Source organism: Bactrocera oleae, chromosome 6 (assembly GCF_042242935.1).
Source record: "Bactrocera oleae isolate idBacOlea1 chromosome 6, idBacOlea1, whole genome shotgun sequence".
Taxonomy (NCBI): Eukaryota; Metazoa; Arthropoda; class Insecta; order Diptera; family Tephritidae; genus Bactrocera; species Bactrocera oleae.
The window spans coordinates 44274700-44298592 of NC_091540.1; the positions used below are offsets into that span (position 1 = coordinate 44274700).

General features: G+C 34.5%; 1 protein-coding gene across 1 annotated transcript in view; it reads right to left on the reverse strand.

Annotated features, from left to right (window-relative positions):
• Positions 1 to 23087, reverse strand: part of Dnah3 (dynein heavy chain 3, axonemal) — a 118874-nt gene extending 95787 nt beyond the window's left edge. Inside the window, exons 1-16 of the mRNA XM_036372440.2 lie at positions 22691 to 23087; positions 22429 to 22632; positions 19174 to 19215; positions 11121 to 11279; positions 10942 to 11052; positions 10334 to 10581; positions 9875 to 9975; positions 9207 to 9354; positions 5377 to 5493; positions 4320 to 4486; positions 3656 to 3835; positions 2953 to 3064; positions 2679 to 2885; positions 2411 to 2611; positions 2182 to 2347; positions 1862 to 2076 (exon numbers count right to left, since the gene is read on the reverse strand). Coding sequence (XP_036228333.2) covers positions 1862 to 2076; positions 2182 to 2347; positions 2411 to 2611; positions 2679 to 2885; positions 2953 to 3064; positions 3656 to 3835; positions 4320 to 4486; positions 5377 to 5493; positions 9207 to 9354; positions 9875 to 9975; positions 10334 to 10581; positions 10942 to 11052; positions 11121 to 11279; positions 19174 to 19215; positions 22429 to 22632; positions 22691 to 22910 — 2598 coding nt within the window. The 5' untranslated portion in view covers positions 22911 to 23087. The remainder of the gene's footprint in view (positions 1 to 1861; positions 2077 to 2181; positions 2348 to 2410; positions 2612 to 2678; positions 2886 to 2952; positions 3065 to 3655; positions 3836 to 4319; positions 4487 to 5376; positions 5494 to 9206; positions 9355 to 9874; positions 9976 to 10333; positions 10582 to 10941; positions 11053 to 11120; positions 11280 to 19173; positions 19216 to 22428; positions 22633 to 22690) is intronic.
• Between the last annotated feature and the right edge of the window lie 806 nt (positions 23088 to 23893).

The window sequence follows — 23893 nt, forward strand, 5'->3', positions numbered from 1 at the left end:
AAGAAAAAATATTGTGCAATAATCGACTTTTAAATCAATCATATAATTTTTAGAGCCTTCAAATGCAATCGAAAGTCTAACGTCCTTACTTTGGCGCGCGTGTGTGTGCACAAACAAATGTGTTCTTGTTGCAACGCGTCAACCAATTACCAACGAAGAGCTATACACGCTGATGAGTCTCAAAGTGTTAGGTAGTGCGTCATAATAAAATTTAATTTTAATCCTACGCATCAATGAATTTAATCAAATAAAAGTATAATAATTAATTTAGTTTTCCTGCAGCGAAATTCAGTGGAGTTTGCCGTACAAAATTGCACACCGTCTATATACTACATACATACATAAACATGTGTGTATTTGAGAGCGAGCGCATGTTGCAGCAGTGCAGCATTGCGTTCGCGTGGTTAACATGCATATTTGTTTGTATGTACATAGATATATTTGCAACATATGAGCTGGATGCTGAATAATTTTTTTTTTTTGTTATATATTTTATTTTGCTTTATTTCCCCAAATATGAATACATAATGAGCTCATCACAGTCATTGTCAATATGTTCATCAGTAAAAAGTTTATAAGCGCTATCATTATCATCAATATTGTTATCTTTTTGAAAATCTCATTATGCATCAATTTATAGAAATTGGCAGTGTCAGTTTGCAGTGAAAATGGAAAAAAAAAAATTAAAATATTAATGTTCAAATAATACAAAATATGCTGAAATTTGATAATTTAATGTTCAATATTCTGATGAAAATGTAATTAATGTCAGTCATTTCCGTTCAATGTTGATGATTTAACATGAAACTTAAATCGGTTGTTCCGCCGCAAACCCCTATTGAGATTCACATAACGGTTTGATTGTATGAGTGCTAATTAACGTTCTTTGAGCTATTTAAGCGAGTCAAAGGTTGAGCTGTGCAAAGCTTGTAGACATTTATGTAACAGGTAGCTTTAAATTAATGCACAACTTTTAAATATTTTATAATTATTATTATTTCATTATAAGTACAGTTATTGAGCATAATTACTTTAGCAGTTTGTTACTTAATTAATAATTAATTGGAGTAAATAACTTCTATACCGTAGACACATAATGAGGAGAATACTGAAATACGGTTTAAAGATATTTCGGCGATGCCTCAGAATATGTTGAGGTAGTTAAAAAGATTCGATTACATATAAAGCAAAAAACCTGATGTTTGACGAAACCCTTAGCAGAAATTTAGCTTGAGTTCACATCAAGAACACACATTTATCATTTAGAACATTCATCATTTAAATATAAAAAAAAAGATCTGAAGAATATGTTCGGAGATTGTAAAATATATAAATGTATAAAATGGACTTCAATACAAGAACTTAAGTTTGCCCAGTCAGTTTGTATGGCATCTATATGCTATATTGAACCGATATCGGAAATTCCGTTAAATAATAAGTATCTTTGAGAAAAAAGGACGTGTACAAAATTGCAGATCAATATCTCAAAAACTTTGGGACTAGTTTACATATATACAGACGGACATAGCTAAATCGTCTCTGCTCGGCACGTTGATTATTTCTATGCCATATAGGGCCACCGACGCTTCCGTGTGGGTGTTAAGAACTTAGTAAAAAAAACTTCCTATACCCTGTTCAACATGTATGTATGACGCTGATATCCTTGCGGTGATGATTTTGTAAATAATTGTGTGAATTTTCTTATGTCTATTTCAATCACATTAAGTTTTTAAGGGTGAAAATCAAGATTCAAATATTAACGATAAATATTTTCATATACTTCAAATTTGCAAAAAAGCGTAAAAAGCTTAGTATCAAAAAAAGAAACAAAAAACCAAAACTCAAGGAAGTAAATACTTACCACCAATTCAGGAACGATGTTTTGTGTAAACAACTTCTCGACAATCGGCAACATTTTATTCGTGAATAGTGCAGAATAGTATTTGAAAATCGGATACAAATAAACGCGCAGACCACTCCAGTTGTTCTCGACAATTCTCTGCACATTTTTATACAAACGCTTCATATCACAATGCGACTCATTTACCACATGCAAATAACCGAGGGTACTTTCATCTACGCAAAATGAAATATAAAATATATAAAAAAATGTTAAGTGTTTAACTGAAGTAAAATCTAAATCAATGTCATAAAATAAGCGAGCAAAAAGTATATCCTTACCTCTCGACATAAAGTATTCCAAACGTGGTATTTGATAGCCAACACGTAATATTTTCTTAAATATGTGAGTAAATAATTCGGGCAGCTCACTTATGTATGGAAAACCAAAAAATTTTCCTTCATTTTTCATCACGAATTCGCAAGTTGGGTCCAGTTCTGGTTGACTCTGAGAAACAAAAGCAATAACAAAACAATATTTATGCAAATTACGTAGCAAATAATTACTAACCACTTCGAATGTAATACTTGGTCGTCTGTAAAATGGACTGGCGTCGTCCTCCTCATCGTATTTATAGATCGGTGTTGTGTCATCACGATCATCGGTGCGATTATCAAAATGCGCACCGACTACGGAGAAAATCAGCGTCATCAGTGGACGACGTCTTAGTTTCTTATCGTACATTTGATAGCGTTCGATGTCGTTGCCGTCCTGAAAAATATAAAAAAAGATGATAAAACCTAGAAGTCGTTATCACCAAAACCAACAAGCAACTAACTTCATATCTCGTTAAGTTGGTGTAGAGCACAGAAATACTACGCGTTATAAGGCCCTCCAAGTGATGCGACATGAGAGCATGTACACAATTGAATAGAACGGCAGCGCGTCCACCATATCGCTGATTCATTGGTACCAAGTCCTTCCAGGTACGACGCATAACATCCACCAAATCGGCACAACGTGGCAGCCAGTCATTCAACAGCAACTAAATTGGTGTGATATTTCAAAAATTTCTTGCATTTTTAATGAAAGTTAATCAATTTTTTACTCACATCACGTATAACCTCACAACTCTCGTCGACAAAACTTATAATTTCATCGGCTGTCATGGGTTGATCGCGCAAAAAGATCTTCGAAACATCAATGACTACCAAATCGTTGTATCTGTTGGAAAAAATATTGTTTACTCGGATGAAATATATATTGTTAAATACTGAGAAGTAATATAAAAAAATGTAGGCGATGATATTTGGGAATCGTCAGAAAAATGCCTTCAATCATTTTAACTCTCTTTTACTGACAAGACTGGTTTCAACAAGACGGAGCCACATGCCATACAGCCAAGGAAACAATTAATTTTATTGAAGGAAACTTTTGTCAGTTACGCCCCAGACGATTAACGCCTTGGAAGAGTTATTGCAGACATACGGCCCCGATTGCTGCATAAAGTGGTCGAATATTGGGTCTCTCAGCTAGAATTTATTCGAGCCTGCCGCGGTGGTTATCTGCCCGAAATCATTTTTAAAACATAATGGCAACCAATTATCTTTCAATTCAGTGGTTATTAGTTTCAACCAAACTAAGCGCCATATACCAAAGACTGTGACATCAGCCACCAACTTTTTCTTTAAACCACACACTTTGTTATTACAAGTATGAGCATATCACTAACAATAGTTCTATCTTGCTAATATTTTCATTTAAAATACAGACTCTCCTCACTTTACTTTAATTACAGTCTCTAATTATACTCACAACTGATGCCACAGCTGATTGAGTGCCCTTATAATGGGATGTGTTACCATTAAAAGTTGGTCTAGACGATTACGTGCTAACTGTACATTCACTTTATATGGCACTGGACCACGTATGATTAGCTGTGGAAAATCCGGTGGCTCCATTTCCAACTGCAGTCGTTTGCGTTCCAAAGGCGATCTATAAAAGAAACACAAAAAAAGTAAGAATCGAATTAAAATGAAGGCAGTAAGAAAGAAAGAAAACAACAACGAGTGGGTGAATTAGTGGTTGATTAAACTAGTGGCTGGTGGCTAGTGCCGAGTGGCATTTGGCAAGCGAATAGGTCAAACACTAAAACTTTACACATTTGGCCAAGCGAATTAAGTAACTCTTCGCTCTTCGGCCATTTGGCATAAGTCCCAATTTCGGCACTGAGCTTAATTATTGTGGACATATAAGTGTAAGTGCTTGGGACGTTGATAACATATACATACATATATTAGAGACGCTGCTTCATTTTTGTGCTCATTTTAGCTTTCCATATGGCTTCTGCTGTTGCGTGTGGACACAATCTAATGAACTATTTTATAACTAATTTCGTTTATCACATGCAATTCTTTTTATTTACATGCACACACGCTTTTCGATATACTATTGTAAGACACCCCTTCGATTTACTTACTTGAGTAGATAGCGCAGAAAGTTACGTTTCACGTAATACCGAAAATCCTCTTGCAGATCTATAATGCACGATATAATTAAGACGGCGACAGTGGCATTAATTTGCCGCCCGCCATTGAAGAGATAATCCAGCAGTATGACCTCCGGATAAATTTCTGGCCAAAGTTTCTGCACATAAAAGCAAATAGAAACGAGTATTGTCATTGGATTTTATTAGAATTGATGGGAGTGTGTGGGATGCATATGTTTTAGGAAAAATTAAGAAGTTTTTGAATATACACTAATACACTTAAATTTTTTGCGTGTGCTAGACACATTCTGAGAATTTTTTTTGGAATTTTTTTCAATTGCCTTCAAACTTTTTTTTTTATTTTAAATACTTAAATTTTGTTTCGGACATTTTCTTAAATTCACTTACAATTTTTTTTTTTAATTTTAAGAAAATTTCAAAAATTTAGAATTGTATAAGTAGCAAAAAGCTTAATAGCATAATAGCATTTTAATTTAAATAAGTATTTGTTGTAATATTTTTTAAATTTATTGAAACAATTTTTATAAATTTTCATCTACTGTATCGCATTAGGTTACTTGCAGTATAAGAACTAGCTTTTAAAATATTTCTTTACTTCTTCTTATATCTTTTATTGTTTGTTTTCGAAAATATCGTAATCTGTTTTTAAATATTTTTCAGATTTTTTTTAAAAGATTTTTAAATGTTTCCTAGGATTTTTATTTTTGAAATTTTTTGGACTTGTATTTCCTAACTAATTGTTTTAGATTAATGTTTAATTTAAATTATTATTAAATATTTGTTGGACTTTATGTAAGAAAATATTATAAATTTTTAGCATCTGTAACCCGAATAACTTAAAAACAGAAAAGAACTAATTTTAGCTATTCTTCTTTACTTTTTTTGCTTTTACTTCTCACTTTCATGTTTTTTTTTCGCTCTAAACCTGTTTTAATTTTAATATCAAATTCAATTAACTAAGATATTCGCATACAAAAACAAAACAGCATACACACATACTTAAAGCAACTATTAACTACTAACGCACCTCTTCTCGTAATATATACTTATGAATTTCCTGTAAAAATGTTATGCGCGGATCGATTTTTGTCCAAACTTTCTTAATCAAGTGCGAGGGAAATGTTTCCAGACTCAAAGCGCTGATCTGAAAGAAAAATAGCAAGACAATGGAGAAGTAAGTATATAAAAAGTTTGATTATGTAAGTGTTACAAAGTTCAGAAATGTTAAAGTAGTTATTAAAAAATGGAGAAAATAGTGGGCAGCGTTAGCAGATTAATTTGAGGAAAGTTTGCAGTAAGAAAGTTAACACAAAATAATGTCAAATTTTAAAAGTATAAATACAAGTTTTATATGGAAAATTTTGCACACATCTCATGGCGTAGTTTATGCTTATAATGACGCAAAACTTAAAATAAAATATTGTCAATTTGATTTATGAATTACTAACACTTTTTCTTTTATCCATATGAATTTTTGCTTTTATTTAGTCCAACTTAACTCAATTTTAAATAATAGAAGTGAAGAAAATTTAATAAAAACAAAAATTATATTTACAGATATGTACTTCAATATCATGCGATTGACTTTTAAAAATTCCCGTAGCCGATCTCCAGGAGTACTTCGAAAAAATGTGAAAGACGAAAAAGGTAAACAATAATTTTCTGCTGCAAATAATCAAATCCAAAACCGAAAAAAATTATCACTACTATAGATGAAAACAGTTAATGACAAAAGCGCTAGTCAAAATTTTAATTTTTGTCGAATAGCCGGCTTCCCAAAAAAAGGATTTTTTGAAAAAATTTGCACTTTAAAGTTGCTTAAAATATTAATATTAAAAATCTGATTTCTTCAATTACTACCAGGCAATTGTATTTTATAAGAAAGTATTGTGAAAATTTCAAGTTGTTTCAGCCGTTTCGGAGTAATTGTCCTCACCGACACATCGTTTCGAGGAAAACTCGTTTACAGTTTTTTGAGCGAATTAAAGTAAGTTAACCTTACAAATACGACCATATCTCTGCAACTGTTTGCTGGATCAGCTCTAAATTTTCCGAGCATATTCTTAAGTATACGTACATTCGATACATATTATGTAAAATTTACAAGTGGCTAGAAGCGCTTAAAATGTGCGAGGTGTACTTACATGACCTCCGAAATCAATATTTTTAATTCGAATATCTATCTATGTGCATATGTCTCAATTATTTTATGTTGCCACAGTTTTAAAGCAGTAAAATGTATAAGGTAATTAACTTAATTTACCATATGCATACACATGCACGCACACATAACGTAGTGGAATTTTTGAATTACAGTTATATACACTTCCACTGCGACTTGAAAAAACGTGTTGCCTACTTCTGAGCGCCATAATTGCGAAATGCGCTTGAATTCACGTTAATTACAGTTACACTCACTCATACGAGTATATGCACAAACACTTAGAAATCTGTGCGGGCGCATTATTTCAATTTTAGTTAAAGTTTAAATACATAAACAAGTACCAAGTATATATGTGTTATACAATATATGTATAAGTTAGGCATATAATATACTAGCGTGTGAAGTTAATTTCTTTTATATTAGCCCATAAAGCGTTTTTACGATGAAACAAACCAAAAACCGACAAACAACTGCCTGTATCCACTTCATTTAATTGCAGCCACCAGGTTGCTGAGGCGATGATGCGTGCAAAGTGGTATTATCATTTAATTTTTTATGATTTTTTATATTTTTTTCGTTGGACATTTACTTATTAAAAAGTAAATACGCATTATTTATATCTATATTTACTTATTTGTATATATTATATATATGTATATATGTATATATTTATATAAATTTATTTTTTATTTTTAAAATTAATTCTCTTCTTAATTTTGTAGCGTCCAATTAAACTCCCCCGCTATTTGAAGTTTATTGTTCAAATGTGCACCACTTAGGTGTTGGCAAACGAAATACACAGTGAAATTAAAGAATTTTATTAAAGCGTTTATATGCTGTTCTGACAATTATTTGTTGTTGTGGCGGTTTTTCATTTGTAATTAATGATGTGTGCCTGCTGAAATATGATTTGGCTGACATATGTATATAAGTATGTATGTGCGTATGCATAAATCAAGGTGTTTGGAAAACAAAAACATTAACATATATATATTTCTACGTTTATGTATGTGTATCAGCATTATTATTTGATAAATTATGAAACTTTGCTGTTGCAGCTTTTTTCTTATTCATACACATTTCACCTTCCTTCCTCTTGTTTTATATTATCAAATGCTGCACTTTACTAATTAACAATATGACTGAGCAAAATTTGCGCTCAACACGCCGCTGGTGCACAGCTCATCGTTAGCGTTAAGCAACAATATCGGTACTATATATAAATATATATGTAATTTGCTACTGTCGTTCCTACATACATATGTATATGTGTAACTTTTATATACTATTTCTTAATATATGTATTCATATGCGTGCCTCCGGTCGGTGAAGTGTAATTGCAGGTGCAAATGGCCTTCAGCAGTCACGCAAGAACAACTGTTACAAGCTTTCCCTTTAGTTGGGAAATCCAACAACCAGCTATCAACTATTTACGTATATAAAGAATTTAAAGTTTTCTAAGGCCAAGTCATGCACTGCAATTTTCGAAGTCTAATTACGAACGCAGTATGCTTGAGTTATCGATTTCTTTTTCAGCTTAAACTTGCAACATTTGTTGCCATACTCTTTGAGCAGATCGGTGTATGTAGCACGCAGATATACCTATAAGTAAGATATAGTACGGAAAGTGCGAGAGAGAAATAATATAAATCACATTAACTAAAGGATTTTAACCGAAGAATATATATTAAATTCTAGAAGAGAAGGACACTGACTCTGAGGCGCTTCAGTTACGACTGGAAAATCACAAAAGTTGCCGATTTCATACTAAGAACACAACGCTTCTAAGGAGAAACAACTAAAGATGTTTTTTCGAAGATCAACGTATTTTAAGACTTGATCGATTGTCAGAAAAAGATATAGGTGCAGCTAAGAGAGTTAAACAATGCATTCGTTTCTCACCTAAGATATTATGTACACACCAAACATAACAAATTTAATAAGCGAAAATGGGAGGGAAGAACTTACTGCAAGAGAGGGGCGGTGAGCTTTTTTCCGGATGGATCAAAGCTTGCGCGAAAGGTTGGTGAAGAAGTACACTATCGAGAACTATTCATTCAACTTTCTGATCACTGCCGCGTCTTTTAAGTGGAAGTGGCGTTCAAAAACGTATCAGTAGTTCCGGAGCGCTGCTTCCTTCAGAGTGGTGACTACTAACAACAATAGTAGGACAACGAATTAGACTTGAGCTGGATGACTGTACGCCTAAGACTAGTAAATATATATCTAGACTCCTTATATCAGGCGTCGAGTTACTCCACGAGTATAATGGTTTGGATGCCTGTAAATAGCGGTATCGCAGTAAACTGTAAGGCTGACGAACTTGCTAGGACTGGTACATCAATCACGCTAACTGCAGAATGGGAACGGTTAGGATCTCCTTGTGCTTCTTGCAGTTCACTACTGGATTGTCAGACTTTAGATCAGCTCAGCAAGCATTACTTTGGTCAACTAATAGCAACTGTGCAGGTTCTTCTATGAGTATATGAGTGCTAACTGACTGATCAAGATTTGAAAGGTAAGATTTGAAAATTTTGTCGGATGCCAGTAGCATCGGCTGCATGAAATAAGATAATTCCACATATCAGGGTTTTGATCCATGTTAAGAAATTGTGGTACTTCAAAGGCTACTACCCAAACAATTTATAAACAGCTTCTACTAACTTATCAATAAGCGTTTTATTTATACGTACACTTCTCATTAGATATTTGTAGCGCTTCTCTATTTTCAGTGTAAACTTTTGCTCGGCCTCCTTTAATTTGATCTCATAACGCGCCAGTATGATCGCCTTTTGTACCTCTGGATCGACCGGTTGCAGGCCTTCAATGTACTTGAATCTTCTGCGAATAATAATGGTAAAAATTGCATAATCATATATGGTATATAAATATGTTTAACTTGTGGCACTCAATTAGATGTGCCCACGTCCGGTGAATGAAGAATATGTGCACGTGGTCATACAAATTCTTGCTACTTTATTTTAATGAGCCTTGACATGTCTTACTGTGTGGCATTACATAACAGTTGCCACTGCGCCGTGGGCTACATATGCAACGGCAAGCGCCACATTAATTAAGAGCCCCACGAAGGTAATGTTGCACATGCACCCTAGTGGAGATGAGCGATAATTTTACGCCCACACATACATATATATATATATATATATATATAAATAAATGTACGCTTGCAAGCAAATACTTGTCGGGATGCAACATGGCCGCAGGCTTCAGCTGCAATACTACATATTATGCATGGCGCTTGCAATATGCCGTTCTATACAAAATTGTTTTTGTTTGTTAGTTTTGCCGCACACAAATGTTTTGCGGCGTTTTTATGCTTGCTTAGTTGGTCTTCACTTACTCGCGCTCGTAGCGTTTCATGCACTTCATGTAGTCCTCAAAGGTGGGGAAGTCTGAGGGTCGCAGCATGACATCGTGGCGGTTGCAGGGATTTTTCTTTTGCTATTCAGGCGGAGATAGTGCAGAAAAGAAATAAAATTAGTTGATATAAATATGTACGTAAGTGCTTAGTTATGAACAAAAATTAAGAGAACAATACTTTTTACAACAACAGCGACGAGAGGTGAGGCATTGCGTGACAGTGCTTGCAACTTCTTTCAACCTTTGTCTGTTCGTTCTCAACTTTCTTAGAGTTCAGTTATATTATTATAATATTTTTGTTATGCCATTTTCTTTATTGTTTGTTGTTTGCATGCCAAACGACTTATAACTTCAGCACTTTCAAAGCTGCTACCTATGCCGCTTTGTTCTCAGCATACTTTTGCAAATATTTGTACTTACACCCCCGTCGTCCACCCACCTTTTTCACTAAACGCTTCGTCTTCTTTTCCGTGCATGCATCGCCGGCTCCTCGCTCCATTGCGCTGGACATTTTCTTTGATGCCGTTACCGACTTGCTTTTTGTTGTTGTTGTTGCTGTTGCTGTTTGTGCTGTTGTCGCACCAACACCCTCGGCCTGGCGTTTTAAGTTCTCTCTGGCACGTCGCAATGTTGGCTCTATTAATTTGTCTATAACTTTACCCATGCGTATTAGTTCGTTCCGGCATTCTGTAAGGCAAGGCGTGCCACATGGAACACAAATGTATACATTCACACACACACATGTACACGTACACATATAGATAAAGAGTAGAAAAAAATACATGAATATCAACATACATAAGTGTTGGCGTTGGCGTTGGTATGCTTGTAGCTGCAGCAGGTGGAAAACTTTCGCATGAAAAATGCAAAAGTATAAAAGTGTCTAAGTAGCTTGAGAGCGCAAGTAAATAAAAGAGTGGTACTAAAGCGTCTTTAGCGAAAGGCATACACATTTTTATATGTATGTATATACACACACACACGTTACTGCTACGCAATACCGCGCTTGGTAGTCAATTTCAGCTTTTTGGGAATTTTATTGCATACCTTCAGGCGTGCGCAGCGCGTAATGATCGCCAGGTGTGAATTTGAGCGCTCTGCGAGGCCGTCGTAGTGCCTCCACGCGTAGATCGCGTGCCGTTTGTGTGTGTAAGCCGCCTGCAAAATAAAGGAACAGCAAATTTGTTACAATATTTGTTGTTGTTAATAGCTGTAAGGCTACTTGCCTATAACATCCAAGGGACTGCCGTGCATTTTGCGCAATTCATTCGTGTACAGTTGGCTCTTGGTGCGCATATCTGGATAGAAGATGCGTACGCGGCGCGCGCAATAGATTTGCAGAAGCTCGCCGGTAACGCGATAAACCATCTCTTCGCTGGGTTCCACTGGGGTAGAGTCAATTACATAATTAAGTTGTTAATGGTTAAAAGTTTTATGAAAAAGTATTACTCCTTTCGTTTAAAAAAAAATTATGGAGGTATTAAAAATTTCATTGGATTTGCACAAGCATTTATGATATACAATTTTGACACTAAAAAATATATGACTCTAAAACTGTTTATATTATGAAACAGAGTAATTTTTGCGAGTTCGTTAGTCAAAAACAAATTTTGTAAAATACCCAAATGAAGAGCAAAGGCTTTAACGAATTAAAGCATAAATTCAAAGTATAATAGAGGGTTATAAGTAATATTAAAAATGAAAAACGCATTCAATACAGATCGCTAATTAGCATAGCTCTTAACATCTTCTGGCTAAACTTCACCTTCATTAACATTCCCTGTCTCTCCCCACACAATTACTGTACTTTTATGTATTTTAATTCATAAAATATTTTGTATGAAATACCCTGTGCGCTGTCAAAGTCCCGCGGCCACGCGACCGATGCGCGTATTTCCGACAACTGACCGAAATTTTGTTGTGTAAAAGTGTAAATTTTTTAGAAAGTATGGATACAAATATTGTGCTCTATTCAATAAAGAAGAGTAGTGCATGTGGTGGAGTGAATTTAAATGGGGCCGTGAGTTTATTCGCTGTTTTGGGGCTCTAGCTCGAATGAAGTTATTTTACGCAGAAACTAAAAAATGGAAAGCTTTAATCAAAATATACAATCTATAAAGAGCTAGACTTAGCGATAGCGTCTTAGATATAGCGTCTTTAGCGAAAAATTTGTTACATATTCTGAAACTTTGGCTAATGTTGATCGTGGGTGGAGAAATACTTATTTATTTTATTCGATGGTATCATTGTGAATCTTCTTCAAAATTCTTGATTGAAGTTAAGATTTCTAAAATCTTAGTAAGTCTGAATAATTTTGAAAATTAATAAATCAATACTAGGCTTTTGTAAACAAATAACAAAATAATATTTCTTCTTTCCCTAAATACATTCCGTCACATGAAGATGACTTAAAAAGAGAAAACTATTACTGTGACAATTATGTAATAACCAATGATGTAGTTTTCCGTCGATAACACCTTATATATCATAATTCGAAATACAATTTGGAGTAAACTGATGAGAAAATAAACTTTGAACTAAATTTGAGATATACATTTTAAATGTATTATTATTATTAAATTCATTTTTATACATTATAGAAGTAAATCGGTAAGGAGTACCTAATAAAAGTAGTTGTTAAGACAAAATATATATTTAGTGATTTTTAATACTCTAGTTTAGTATACATTCATGTATTCAATAGTTACAAGCGAGAAAGCTTTGTGTTTTTAAATTATATGATGCACATATTGTATATGTTTTTTTTTACTTCTGCTAAATACAAACTATACAAACTCTTATAAAAAAATGTTTGTTTTATTGAAAAATATTTAGTGCTTTCCTTTCAAAAACTCTTTTTTTGCGTTTTTTCTTAAATTTAAAAGCTGGCAACTATTGTCATCTATATATAAAAACAATGTTGTAAAATATATTGCATGCTTTTAGGAGCAGGTGAAGATATTATTGGCTACACTGTGCTCCACATAAATGGGTATAACATTTTGATAACCTCACAACGGATTAAAAATTTGTAATTAAATACAGAGTGCCACAACATAATTTCCAAAGTAAAATTAGTGTTAGGAACTATCGTATGCTTTCAACTATCGATAGTTAATAACTGAATGATTTTGACTATCGAATTAATTTTTTCATTCATTTATTTATGCAAATTTAATAACAAAGGCCACTGCCCCGCCCACAAAACGCCATTATTCAAGAACAAATAAGTTGCTAAAACTAAATTCCACAATAAGATACAAGGCTGTTATTTGGTATACAGGATATACATCTGCAGTTTAAAACTTTTTTAAAAAGTGAGCGCGGCCTCACCCCCAATAGGTTTAATGCGCATATCTCCTAAGCCGCTAAAGCTATAGGAACCACGTTCAAAATTAGAAAGCGGGCGAGGCACCGTCCACTTTTAGGTGCAAACCCATATCTTGGGAACTGCTTAAACGATTTCAAGCAAATTCGGTAATAACATTCTTCTCATATTTCTATGTTATAGTGCGAAATCAGATTACAACCACACCTATTTCCCATATAACACCATTTTAAATGCCATCTGATTCTTTAACTTTCCACTATGCAAATCAGGCAACAATGACTGTATCGGGATAAAACTTTGCGTGAATAATGCAATTAAAGTATGCCACCTTGTGGCAAAAAGTTGTCTAAATCGAACCAAAACTGTTCAAGCCCATCAGTGTCTCTAGATAATAGATTTTTTTTTTCAAAAATGGGTTGAATCAGTTCAATACTTCCTATAGCCCTCATATACCTAAAATAAAGATTTTTGATCTTCCGGGTGACTTTATACCGCATATATCGGCCAATATGTGAGTTATCTCTAAATTAGAAAGCGTGTTTTACTCATAAAAAGATATCTTTGTGTCTAAAATGGATCACATCAGGTAAAAATTTAACTTGGCCCCCATGTAAGTAATATCAGGATTTTCGAACATTCGTCTGACTTTACTCCATATGATTAGTGATGGTATGTGAGGTACCTTAATGAAACAGTGGGAGCATTTTATTAGTCTGTGGTATTGACAAAAATTAATAAAAACGGCTTAATACTACCCTCAACTTCCATATACTTCCTTTAAAGCTTTTCGTTATTCTAACCAGTTTTATGTTGAATATGTCGGTCAGTGGGTATTAATCTTTTTTTTATACTCTCGCAACCTGTTGCTACAGAGTATAATAGTTTTGTTCACCTAACGGTTGTTTGTATCACCTAAAACTAATCGAGTTAGATATAGGGTTATATATATATAAATGATCAGGATGAAGAGACGAGTTGAAATCCGGGTGACTGTCTGTCCGTCCGTCCGTCTGTCCGTCCGTGCAAGCTCTAACTTGAGTAAAAATTGAGATATCTTTATGAAACTTGGTAGACATGTTTCTTGGTACCGTGAGACGATTGGTATTGCAGATGGGCGTAATCGGACCACTGCCACGCCCACAAAACGCCATTAATCAAAAACAAATAACTTGCCATAACTAAGCTCCGCAATAAGATACAAGACTGTTATTTGGTACACAGGTTCACATTAAGGAGGGGCATCTGCAGTTAAAACTTTTTTTTAAAAAGTGGGCGTGGTCCCGCCTCTAATAGGTTTAATGTGCATATCTCCTAAACCGCTAACGCTATAATAACAAAATTCACTAGAAGCAAATATTTTTAGCACTTCTATTGACGGTGTGAAAATAGTTGAAATCGGGTGGCAACTCCGCCCACTCCCCATATAACGGTACTGTTAAAAACTACTAAAAGCGCGATAAATCCAGCACTAAACACGCCAGAGACATTAAATTTTATCTCTGAGATGGTATGAGATGACTTTATAGGAACCGCGTTCAAAATTAGTCAGTGGGCGTGTCACAGCCCACTTATAGGTGAAAACTCATATCTTGAGATCTGCTCAACCGATTTCAACCAAATTCGGTGCATAACGTTCTTTTCGTGTTTCTATGTCACAGTGCAAAAATGGGCGAAATCGGACTACAACCACGCCTACTTTCCATATAACACCATTTTAAATTCCATCTGATTATTTCACTTTCCACTATGCAAATCAGGTAACAATGATTATATCGGGGTAAAACTTTGCGTGAATAATGCAATTAAAGTATGCCACCTTGCGGCCAAAAATTGTCTAAATCGAACCAAAACTGTTCAAACCCCTAAGTACTAAATATGTGGACCCCAGTGCCTATAGTTGACCTTCTACCGAAAATATCAGTCAATCCACAAAGAAATCTCAAACGAGTATACCATTTGACTTTGCGAGAGTATAAAATGTTCGGTTACATCCGAACTTAGCCCTTCCTTACTTGTTTATATATAAAATTGCTTCAAAATATGTTCTCGAGTATAGCAATGTTAAAATTAATATTTTTCTCTATACCCAGTATATATATTATTTCCGTCTTTCCATCTGTTTTAAACCGTTCCGCTTGATCAAAATGTGATATTTTAATGATATTAAGTGAATAAGTTTTTTTTTAATTATGTGTTTTGACGCTGAATTAGAATGAAATTAGTGTATAGCTTGGTCTAAACCTATATCTATAAAATGTTCGGTTACATCCAAACTTAGCCTATCCTTACTTGTTTTTATTTAATTCAATATTTTAGTAAAATTTAAAGATAGTATAACGTTCAAAATAAAATAAAATAAAATTGCCATTTAAGAATGTTATTTGTCAAGCTTTTGACCTTTTTGTCTATCTCCTCTGTCATCTATTATTTGACCAGCTTTAGAGAAAACCTTAGAGAAAACCGGAAGGAACGGAAGTAGCAGGTATACACAAATATTTTTTTGACAGTGCGTAGAGTTCTGGAAAGGCTGATTTTTTGTTGTCCCAGAAGTTTAAAGGGTTTTGATGTATTTCAAGGAAATCTTGCCTAAGATATTGCTCTAAAGCCATACTGCATTAACACTAGGGGACGTAGTGGCAAATAGTTTTTGCTTCCGCTACTTTTTGGTCAAGCAGAGGCCAAAGAAAAATTTACTTTTATCCGCGGGTAATTTTATTACTGAGACTATGGAATCCCTTCAGTTTCTTTGAATTAAAGCTGTTCCCTTATTTGCCAACCGTTTTGAGCCTTAATTGAGCTAGTTACATTTCCAAATGCAATCTTTTTCAACCGGGGGTCTAAGAAAGTCGACTTGACACACATCTTATCAGAATATAATTGGCCAAACCGTCGCGAAAAGTTCTGTTGTCATATGTTCTATCGGCTTTATTCTGTCAATAGAATCTGACCCGTGCTTCGCGTTAAAACGCACCGTTGAATTTTGGGCTGGTGAATTTCAAAGTGATCGTACTAGGCTTGAAGACGATCCGCGCGAAGGACGACCAAAACCACAACCACACCAGAAATCATTGAGTAAGTTCATAATATTGTTAGTGAAGACCCAAGTTTGACTAAGCGTGAAATTGCTAATGCCATAGCCATCTAAGCCGAACGAGTACTTCATATTTCACATGCAGGATTACATATGAAAAAATTGGATCGAAAACAAATTTCTCTGCATAATTTGGAGCGTTTTAAGCAGAATAAATCCGATTTCTTGCGACGTTTTATAACTATGGATGAAACTTGAATCTACCAACCCGGATCCTAAATTGTAACAAGAACGTTTACAGCAGACAAAAGCTGGTTGTTCAGCTCCAAAGCAGGTGAAGTCACAACGACCAGCAAAGAAGGTTATGGCATCAATTTTTTCCGATGCAAAAGAAATTTTGTTAGTTAATAATATTATTGTAGCCTTTTTTTACCCCTGCGGGCAGGGGATAGAATATGCCCGCGGCAAGGCATGCCTGTCGTAAAAGGCGACTAAAAGCCAATATGCACTATGACTGTTATTATATTCTTTGCCCAGTAATATCAGCATAGTATATGGAGTGATAGTGCTATAATACTCAGCTTGAACTGATATTAGAAACACTTTAAATGAAAAAAAGCTAATAAAAAGACATTTGAAGTTCAAGCGACAAATGTCACCAGTCATTTGAGTAATGGGTAGCTCAACTGGCAGTAGTTTAGGCTACGCAGTCTGACCGGAGACTTTCCGGTACCACGGGGAGCAGAAAGCCCTTGGACTTCTGTTCAATCTGCTCATTGGGTTCGGCCCTTTGGGGAGTATCGTGGTGGCTGTGGTTTAAACCTAAATGCTGGAAGAACTGAATTTTCAGTTCGAAAAAAGAAGTTACACAAGTAACTGGGTGCCGTACCCGAAAACGGAAGAGGTTTTAGGTCGGCCTCGAATCATACCAAGATGGTAGTGTGGACCCAGACACACTGCCACTGGTATCCAAATAAATACTTGCATAAGCTCGTATTGTTTGGGGCGCTGATCAACGCATTGTATTGATCCGTTGTGTTTTGAACACCGTGAGGTAAGGCCGTCGCCGGCAGGTACTCACGTAAATCTACAACGAAAGTTGTAGCCTTTTGAATCAGTTGTATGAAAAAATTCGTAAGAAAAAACTTAGTTTGCAGCACAATAAAATAAAAGGCAATGTGAGCAGGTGCACAAAGGTGTTTTAACACTGAAAAATTTCCACGATTTAAAATACGAATTGCTTGAGCATCAACCGCATTCACCAGATTTGGCACCCAGTCACTACAATCACTTCAGAAATCTGAAACAATTCCTTCGTGGAAAGCGTTTTTCGTCGAATAAAGAAGCTATTACAGCCGTAGACGGGCATTTTGCAGAGCTTCCGGAAAGTCATTAAAAAGATGGCATCAAATTATTGGAGGATCATCATAAATCTTGTCATATATCACCGATGGCCACATGAATCTACTTTAGTCATCTTACTTACTTCTGGATATCGACTATATTATTCCTTAATCTATATTTATTACGAGTAGAATAAATATTTTTCACTTAAATTATTTTAAGCATGTATTAACATCTACCATGCATACATAATCTAACATAAATCTAACATAAGTCATTCAACATAATTTTGAAATACACACAATTTAAGCATTATTGAAGCCCTTGAAAGCGAATAAATAAATTCGTACAAAACCACTTTGCTAGAAATCCACTTACATACACAAAAAATCATTCATTCGAAAAACCGTTCAAAATTGAAAAATTACTTGTAGTATTTGAAGAATGATTTCTTGAAAGCTATCGAATGAATGAAAATTGCTGAACTATCGAATAACTTGATAGTTGTTATTCGATAGTTCCCATCACTAGTTAAAATATTATTATATAAAGCACATGCCTAAAAATATATATTTTTAATTTAATTATTAAAAAGTAATAAAATCTTTAAAGTCATTTTTAAGGAGTTACATGGGTTTCACGAGTTCAAAAAACCAGAAGAATTATTTAATTTAATAACATTTCTAGAACATTGTCCTAAATTCTCAAGTTGATACCAGTAATAGTTTTCGAGATACAACTGTGAAAAGTTGCGCGCTCGAGGTTAGCTATATGTTCACTTAAAACTTTAAACGCTTTTTCCTGGAAACGGTGTTTTCAAAGTTGGTTGTCAAGATTTCTTGCGAACTACTCAAGCAAACTTAATGAAATTTCATGCGGGGGTGTGATATACAATTTACTCGTGCTTGGATGAAGGATTTTTTTTTCACTTACAACCATTTTAAAAAATAAATGTCTTTCTTCATTTTAAATGATCCTGTCCGGAGTTATGCTGACAACGCGGACGCAATTTTTTTCGAGGGGTCACCGGAATGACGTTACAATGGCGGAGTTTTAATTTTTTTTTTGAAAATCTCAGAAATTATTCCTTAAATGTGTATTTTTAAGACAAAAAAAGTTTGAATTAATTAAAAATAATTTTTTAAATAGTAAAAAAAAATTTATTAAAAATAGGCTTTTGTTTACCCGACGAAACCCATGTAACCCCTTAACTTTAATTTTCATATGAGAAATACAAATGTAGGCAAAATAATTGTACTTTGTACATATGTTCAATTGCATCTATGCATGTGCCATATGTATATATAAAAGTACGTACGGCACTTGTATATAGTATTTCTCCTCTGCTTGCAATAAAACGTAATAGGACGAAAACTGTAGGTGAATTATTCATTTTAAAAATGTATAAGCGTTAAGAAATTATACGGCGGGGTGCTTATTTTGTATTAAAAATTTTTTGTAAATTTTTTTGGGGTTTTCGTGTATCCAGTGGGCTTGAGATACTCTGGTGGTTTAATTGTAAGTACCTTTTATATTAACATATATGTATACTACATTAAAAAGTCTGACTTACTATTTTCCCAGCACTTTGTAATCCATGGAAATTGGTCACAGGCTGAAAAACATGAATGTTAGAAAATTATAAAAATACGACAAATATTATATAATATACTACAATATAATGCAATTTTTTTACTTATTTTTTCAGATTTGTGGTTCTAGCTTTTCCGATGTTATGTATTGGAAGAGCCTTAAAATAAAACATATTTTATTGTAGATGTAAAATTAATGCTTATTTCGCTCTCACGCTATCTTTCAGAAACTAATTAAATATTTTACCAAATTATTTGCTCTTCGACCTCTTTCTACTACGAGCTTGCCTCATAATATGCACCAGTACATACAGTTGTTATATCTCGAAAGTGTCACGCACATTCATGCATAGTTAATTATGCAAAATATAACATTATACACAAGCTACGTGAAGTCCACAAGTAGTTGGCAAGAGCGACTGCTCTTTAGTGTACACTTAAAGGCATTGAAGTTGAAGTGACTTAAAACGTATATAAATATATATATGCATACAGTGTTATAGAAGTGTGTAAGCACACGTTGGGGTATTTAAAAACATGCGTGATAAGCAGTCACTAAAACACATGTACCACTACTGTGACAATGCCAATGAAGACCGAAATTTCAACTTTTTGTTTTGCACTATTTTTAAATTTTTTTTAAGGCAATGAAAGCCTATAGTACTGGCCATGTACAGCTGTAAGCCGAACTTAACCGTCCCATCGTCGTATGGCGGGCAGTCGCTGGTAATACAATAGCGGTTATATTTATATAACCGACAGTAGCTCATTTCACAAATTATATATTAATTCGTTGAAGCTAACTGCAGGGTTATGACTTACAAGAATTCCAGTTCTATGCCGAACAATGTTTCGAAGTTAACAGTCTAAAATCTATCTCCATGCTCATTTTAAAATGAGCATGGAGATAGATTTTAGACATGCTGACCATTCTGTATTGAATAGTATTGCCATAGTTAAATAAAAAAAAACTGATGATGGCACAATATTATTGAAGCGATTTACAACTTCTAGACGCTTGATAAGTTAATAGAGTCTGGAACCATATAATATGTCTTTGGGTACAGCTGAGCAAATGTATTTAACATATCTCCATTGATATTTAAATTTCACTTCCATCGAACGTCGTTCCGAACAATATGACCACTACTGTAAAAATTTCAGGCGAGTGCAAAAGGACTGGGAAGTATGTGAAAATTCCCAGAGGCCATTTCGGGCATACTTTGGACATACCAAAGCGGGCTGCTGCTGCCGAATCCAATATCATCAGTAGTAGGCCTCGGCGGGCATCATTATGGCCTTTGGCAAGTTGAAATAACATTTTTATGTAAATGCCGTTATCGATTTGCATACGCAAGGAGTGTAGTGAAAGTAATAGGCGCTTCATTTCATTAATATACCGTCAAATGTATATATGTATGTGTTGCGTTGAATATACACGCATACAGAAAGGAAAAGCCCATACCCATAAGCGGCTTTCGATACACTCGCAAGTATTTAGTGCCATTTGCAATGCTTTGACCGCATAAATAATTTAAAAGCAAATGTACCAAATAGGCGCTGGAGAGTAGGCCGCAAAATTGAAAGCGAAAAATGTGTGTTGCTTTTTTATAGACACCGCAACGGCAGTGAATAAAATTTTTATGACCCTTGAATTCTACAGACATATATACTTGTATATATATATATGTGTATGTATTTATGTGCTATTACTACGGACACTTTTATACTATATTTGTAGACTGAAATATGTGTGTGTACGTGTAGTATTGTTTTAGTTTATATTATTGCTACCGACTTATAATTTTAATGTTCTCAATTCCATTGAGATACGCTCGCAGTGACATTTAAAGTTTTTAACAGAAATATTTTTGGAGTTTCGCATACGCTTTACATACTATATATATATGTATGCATATTAAGTACATATGTATTTTTAATGACACAAATACACTTTAGAAATTAAATGTTCATTTCTGTAACGCATATGTAAGTAGTTTGCAACACGTCAACATGAAAAACAAGAAAAAACGTTAACTGGTCTATTCCAAATTTTGTGAATATAACCTGACAAGTAAAAAACTTTTCTATACAAAGATTTCGATCAACCAGTTTTTATGGCAGTTATATCTTATAGTGGTCCGATATCAGCGGCTCTGACAAATGAGCAGCTTCTTGAGAGAAAATGCAAACATCTCAAAAACTAAGGGACCAGTTCGTGTTTATTCAAACAGAAAGTCGGACAGACAGACGAACATAGCTAAATCGACTCAGCATGGTACGCTAGTCATTTATATATACACTTTATTGGGTCTCTGACGTTTCCATCTTTCTGTTACAACTTCGTGGCATGAAAAGAGTTATCTTCTTTATTATAGTTCTTAATATGGATTGATTTTAGTTAAGATCGGGTGCAACATAAATACGGCTTAGATTTTCTAATATCGCTTAGTCTTGATTGTTCGAAAAATTAATAATTTTCCTCCACTTTAGTTACTATCAGCAATGACAGTATTGAGTATACATATATCTTTAGAGCTTTAGATTAACTGAATCCGTTCGGATGATATACAATATATTGGGCCTTATAAAACGTCCACCACTTTTGTTTTTGACTTAATGTGAATAACATTCAAAAAGAGGTGGCAACACTCATGAAAACTTTCCAGCAGAAATCTTTGTCAAACTTATTGAATTTGTTGCTAAATCTATATTATTTGTTGGTTTCACGTGGCAACCTTTCTCATATATGTTTCGAAGCTTTTTTAAACCTCTTTACTTCGATACCCATATTGTAACAGTTAGCTTATCAAATGTATTGAATGAAATTTATAATATATGTATGAGCAAGTGGCAACTCACTCCATAAAAAAGTTTTTAATTTAAGGAAGCTGACTTTTCTGTTAAACGGATAATTTAAGTAATTTTGTATCTTATAATTTGTCCAAGTTGAAATTTTGAAAAAGGTGGCAACATTTTAAACATTTGAAATTTTTGTATGAAGTCATATGGGTATTATATAAAGATATTTAAATCTGTACAGACTTCACCATGGTGGCGGACTATTTCCCGTGACGGATTTTTGTTGCGCAACATAATTTCGTTGCAGTCTAATAATTTTACTATTAGAACTTGAGAGCTGACGAAAGTACATCTTACTATTATGTTAAATATGCCACTCACCAATAGTAAAATGAAGCATTTCTACATTCATGTGTGTGTATGCAGGCACTCACCTCGACTATTGAATGCATATTTATGATCCTTTTTGTCCTTTAACATTTCGAATTTTTGCGGCATTACAATATCCACCAATTTCAGTTCCTGAAGACTGTCATCATCGCATTCTTCATACTCCCATTTGACATGGTCCATTTGATAGATGTGAAAGTCCAATTCCTTATTGCAGCGGCCCACAATTTGGTCGACCTGCATGTGAGCTAAAGAAGAAGCAAACAAAAAAAGCTTTTAAACATCACATAATGTCTGCAAGTTTACCAATCTTTTCCTCGATGTACGCCTTTGCTGGATCAAGTGGCAGCTCGTCGAACTTGTACTTGAACGTGTAGAACGGACAGTCGACGATGTTACGACGCGCCGGTGTCGACGGATCGTTGCGTCGTTTGCGCGTCTCACAACTTTTCAAGTTTGTAATGCGCTTTGGCCTCCGCGGCTGCACACAGTAGGGCCTAGCCTCTGGCTGTACAGACTTCTTCATGCTCTCGGCCTACAATAAACTTCGCCGAAATGCGCCTCTGCTCCTCCTTCACTTCTGCTACGTGCAATTGCACACAATTATACAATGACGATGTGCCGTTCCTTTTCGGCTTATAAAAATATGTTTTTTTTTGTGTCGTTAAATTTTTCACAGATTTGTCGTTAACGCGTTTGCTGTTGCCGTTGTTTTCGTTACCTCGCACGGTTCCACTGCAGATTTTTGCAGCTGTAAATATATTTGATATAATATTTGTCTTTGCGAAGAGGCAAATAAAATATTTTTCAATATTTTTCCGTCATCGCGTTTGACTGTAACAGCCCCACCGTCAGGGAGTAAAATGAAATCGAGTTAAATAAATGGAATGACGTTGAAATGTGAAGGACGCATTGACAAATAGTCTAGAAAAATACGGGGAATTGAAAATATTTGAAAAGCATAAGCCTTGCCAGGTGATTTTGTTTATAAACAACAAGCGCAAAGGCAGTAGTCGGCTGCCAAGCAACGCATGCGGTCGCTGAGCGTAAAGGCGTTTGAGCGGATCTGTAAGGTGGTAGCTGCTCGTTGGTTGACAGTTAGCGGTTGTTATTTACGTTGCCATGCGGCGGCGAGCGCTGCAGTGCGCTAAAGTGGCATGTCCACTGCGAATACACAATCGGACGGGCTTTGTTGATTGCCGCCGTGGCATATTTACAAATAATATTTCATATTTTATCAGTCGGATTGCTGATTTTGTTTACAAAAGTTTAATCAGCGCAACATGTTCCCAAAGGAATAAAGAATTTTTAAGTTTTACTAGAAAAATACATAAATCTCATAAACACAGTGCACCTAGATACACGCTACATTTTTAAAATAATGAACAAATATATGTTTACATTAATATTAAGAGAAAATGTTCAGCTATCATTACCTAATTTCATTATTTCTAGTATGAATTGAGGAAATGTTTTAGGTAAACAATTGCACTAGAATAATTCGTTTAA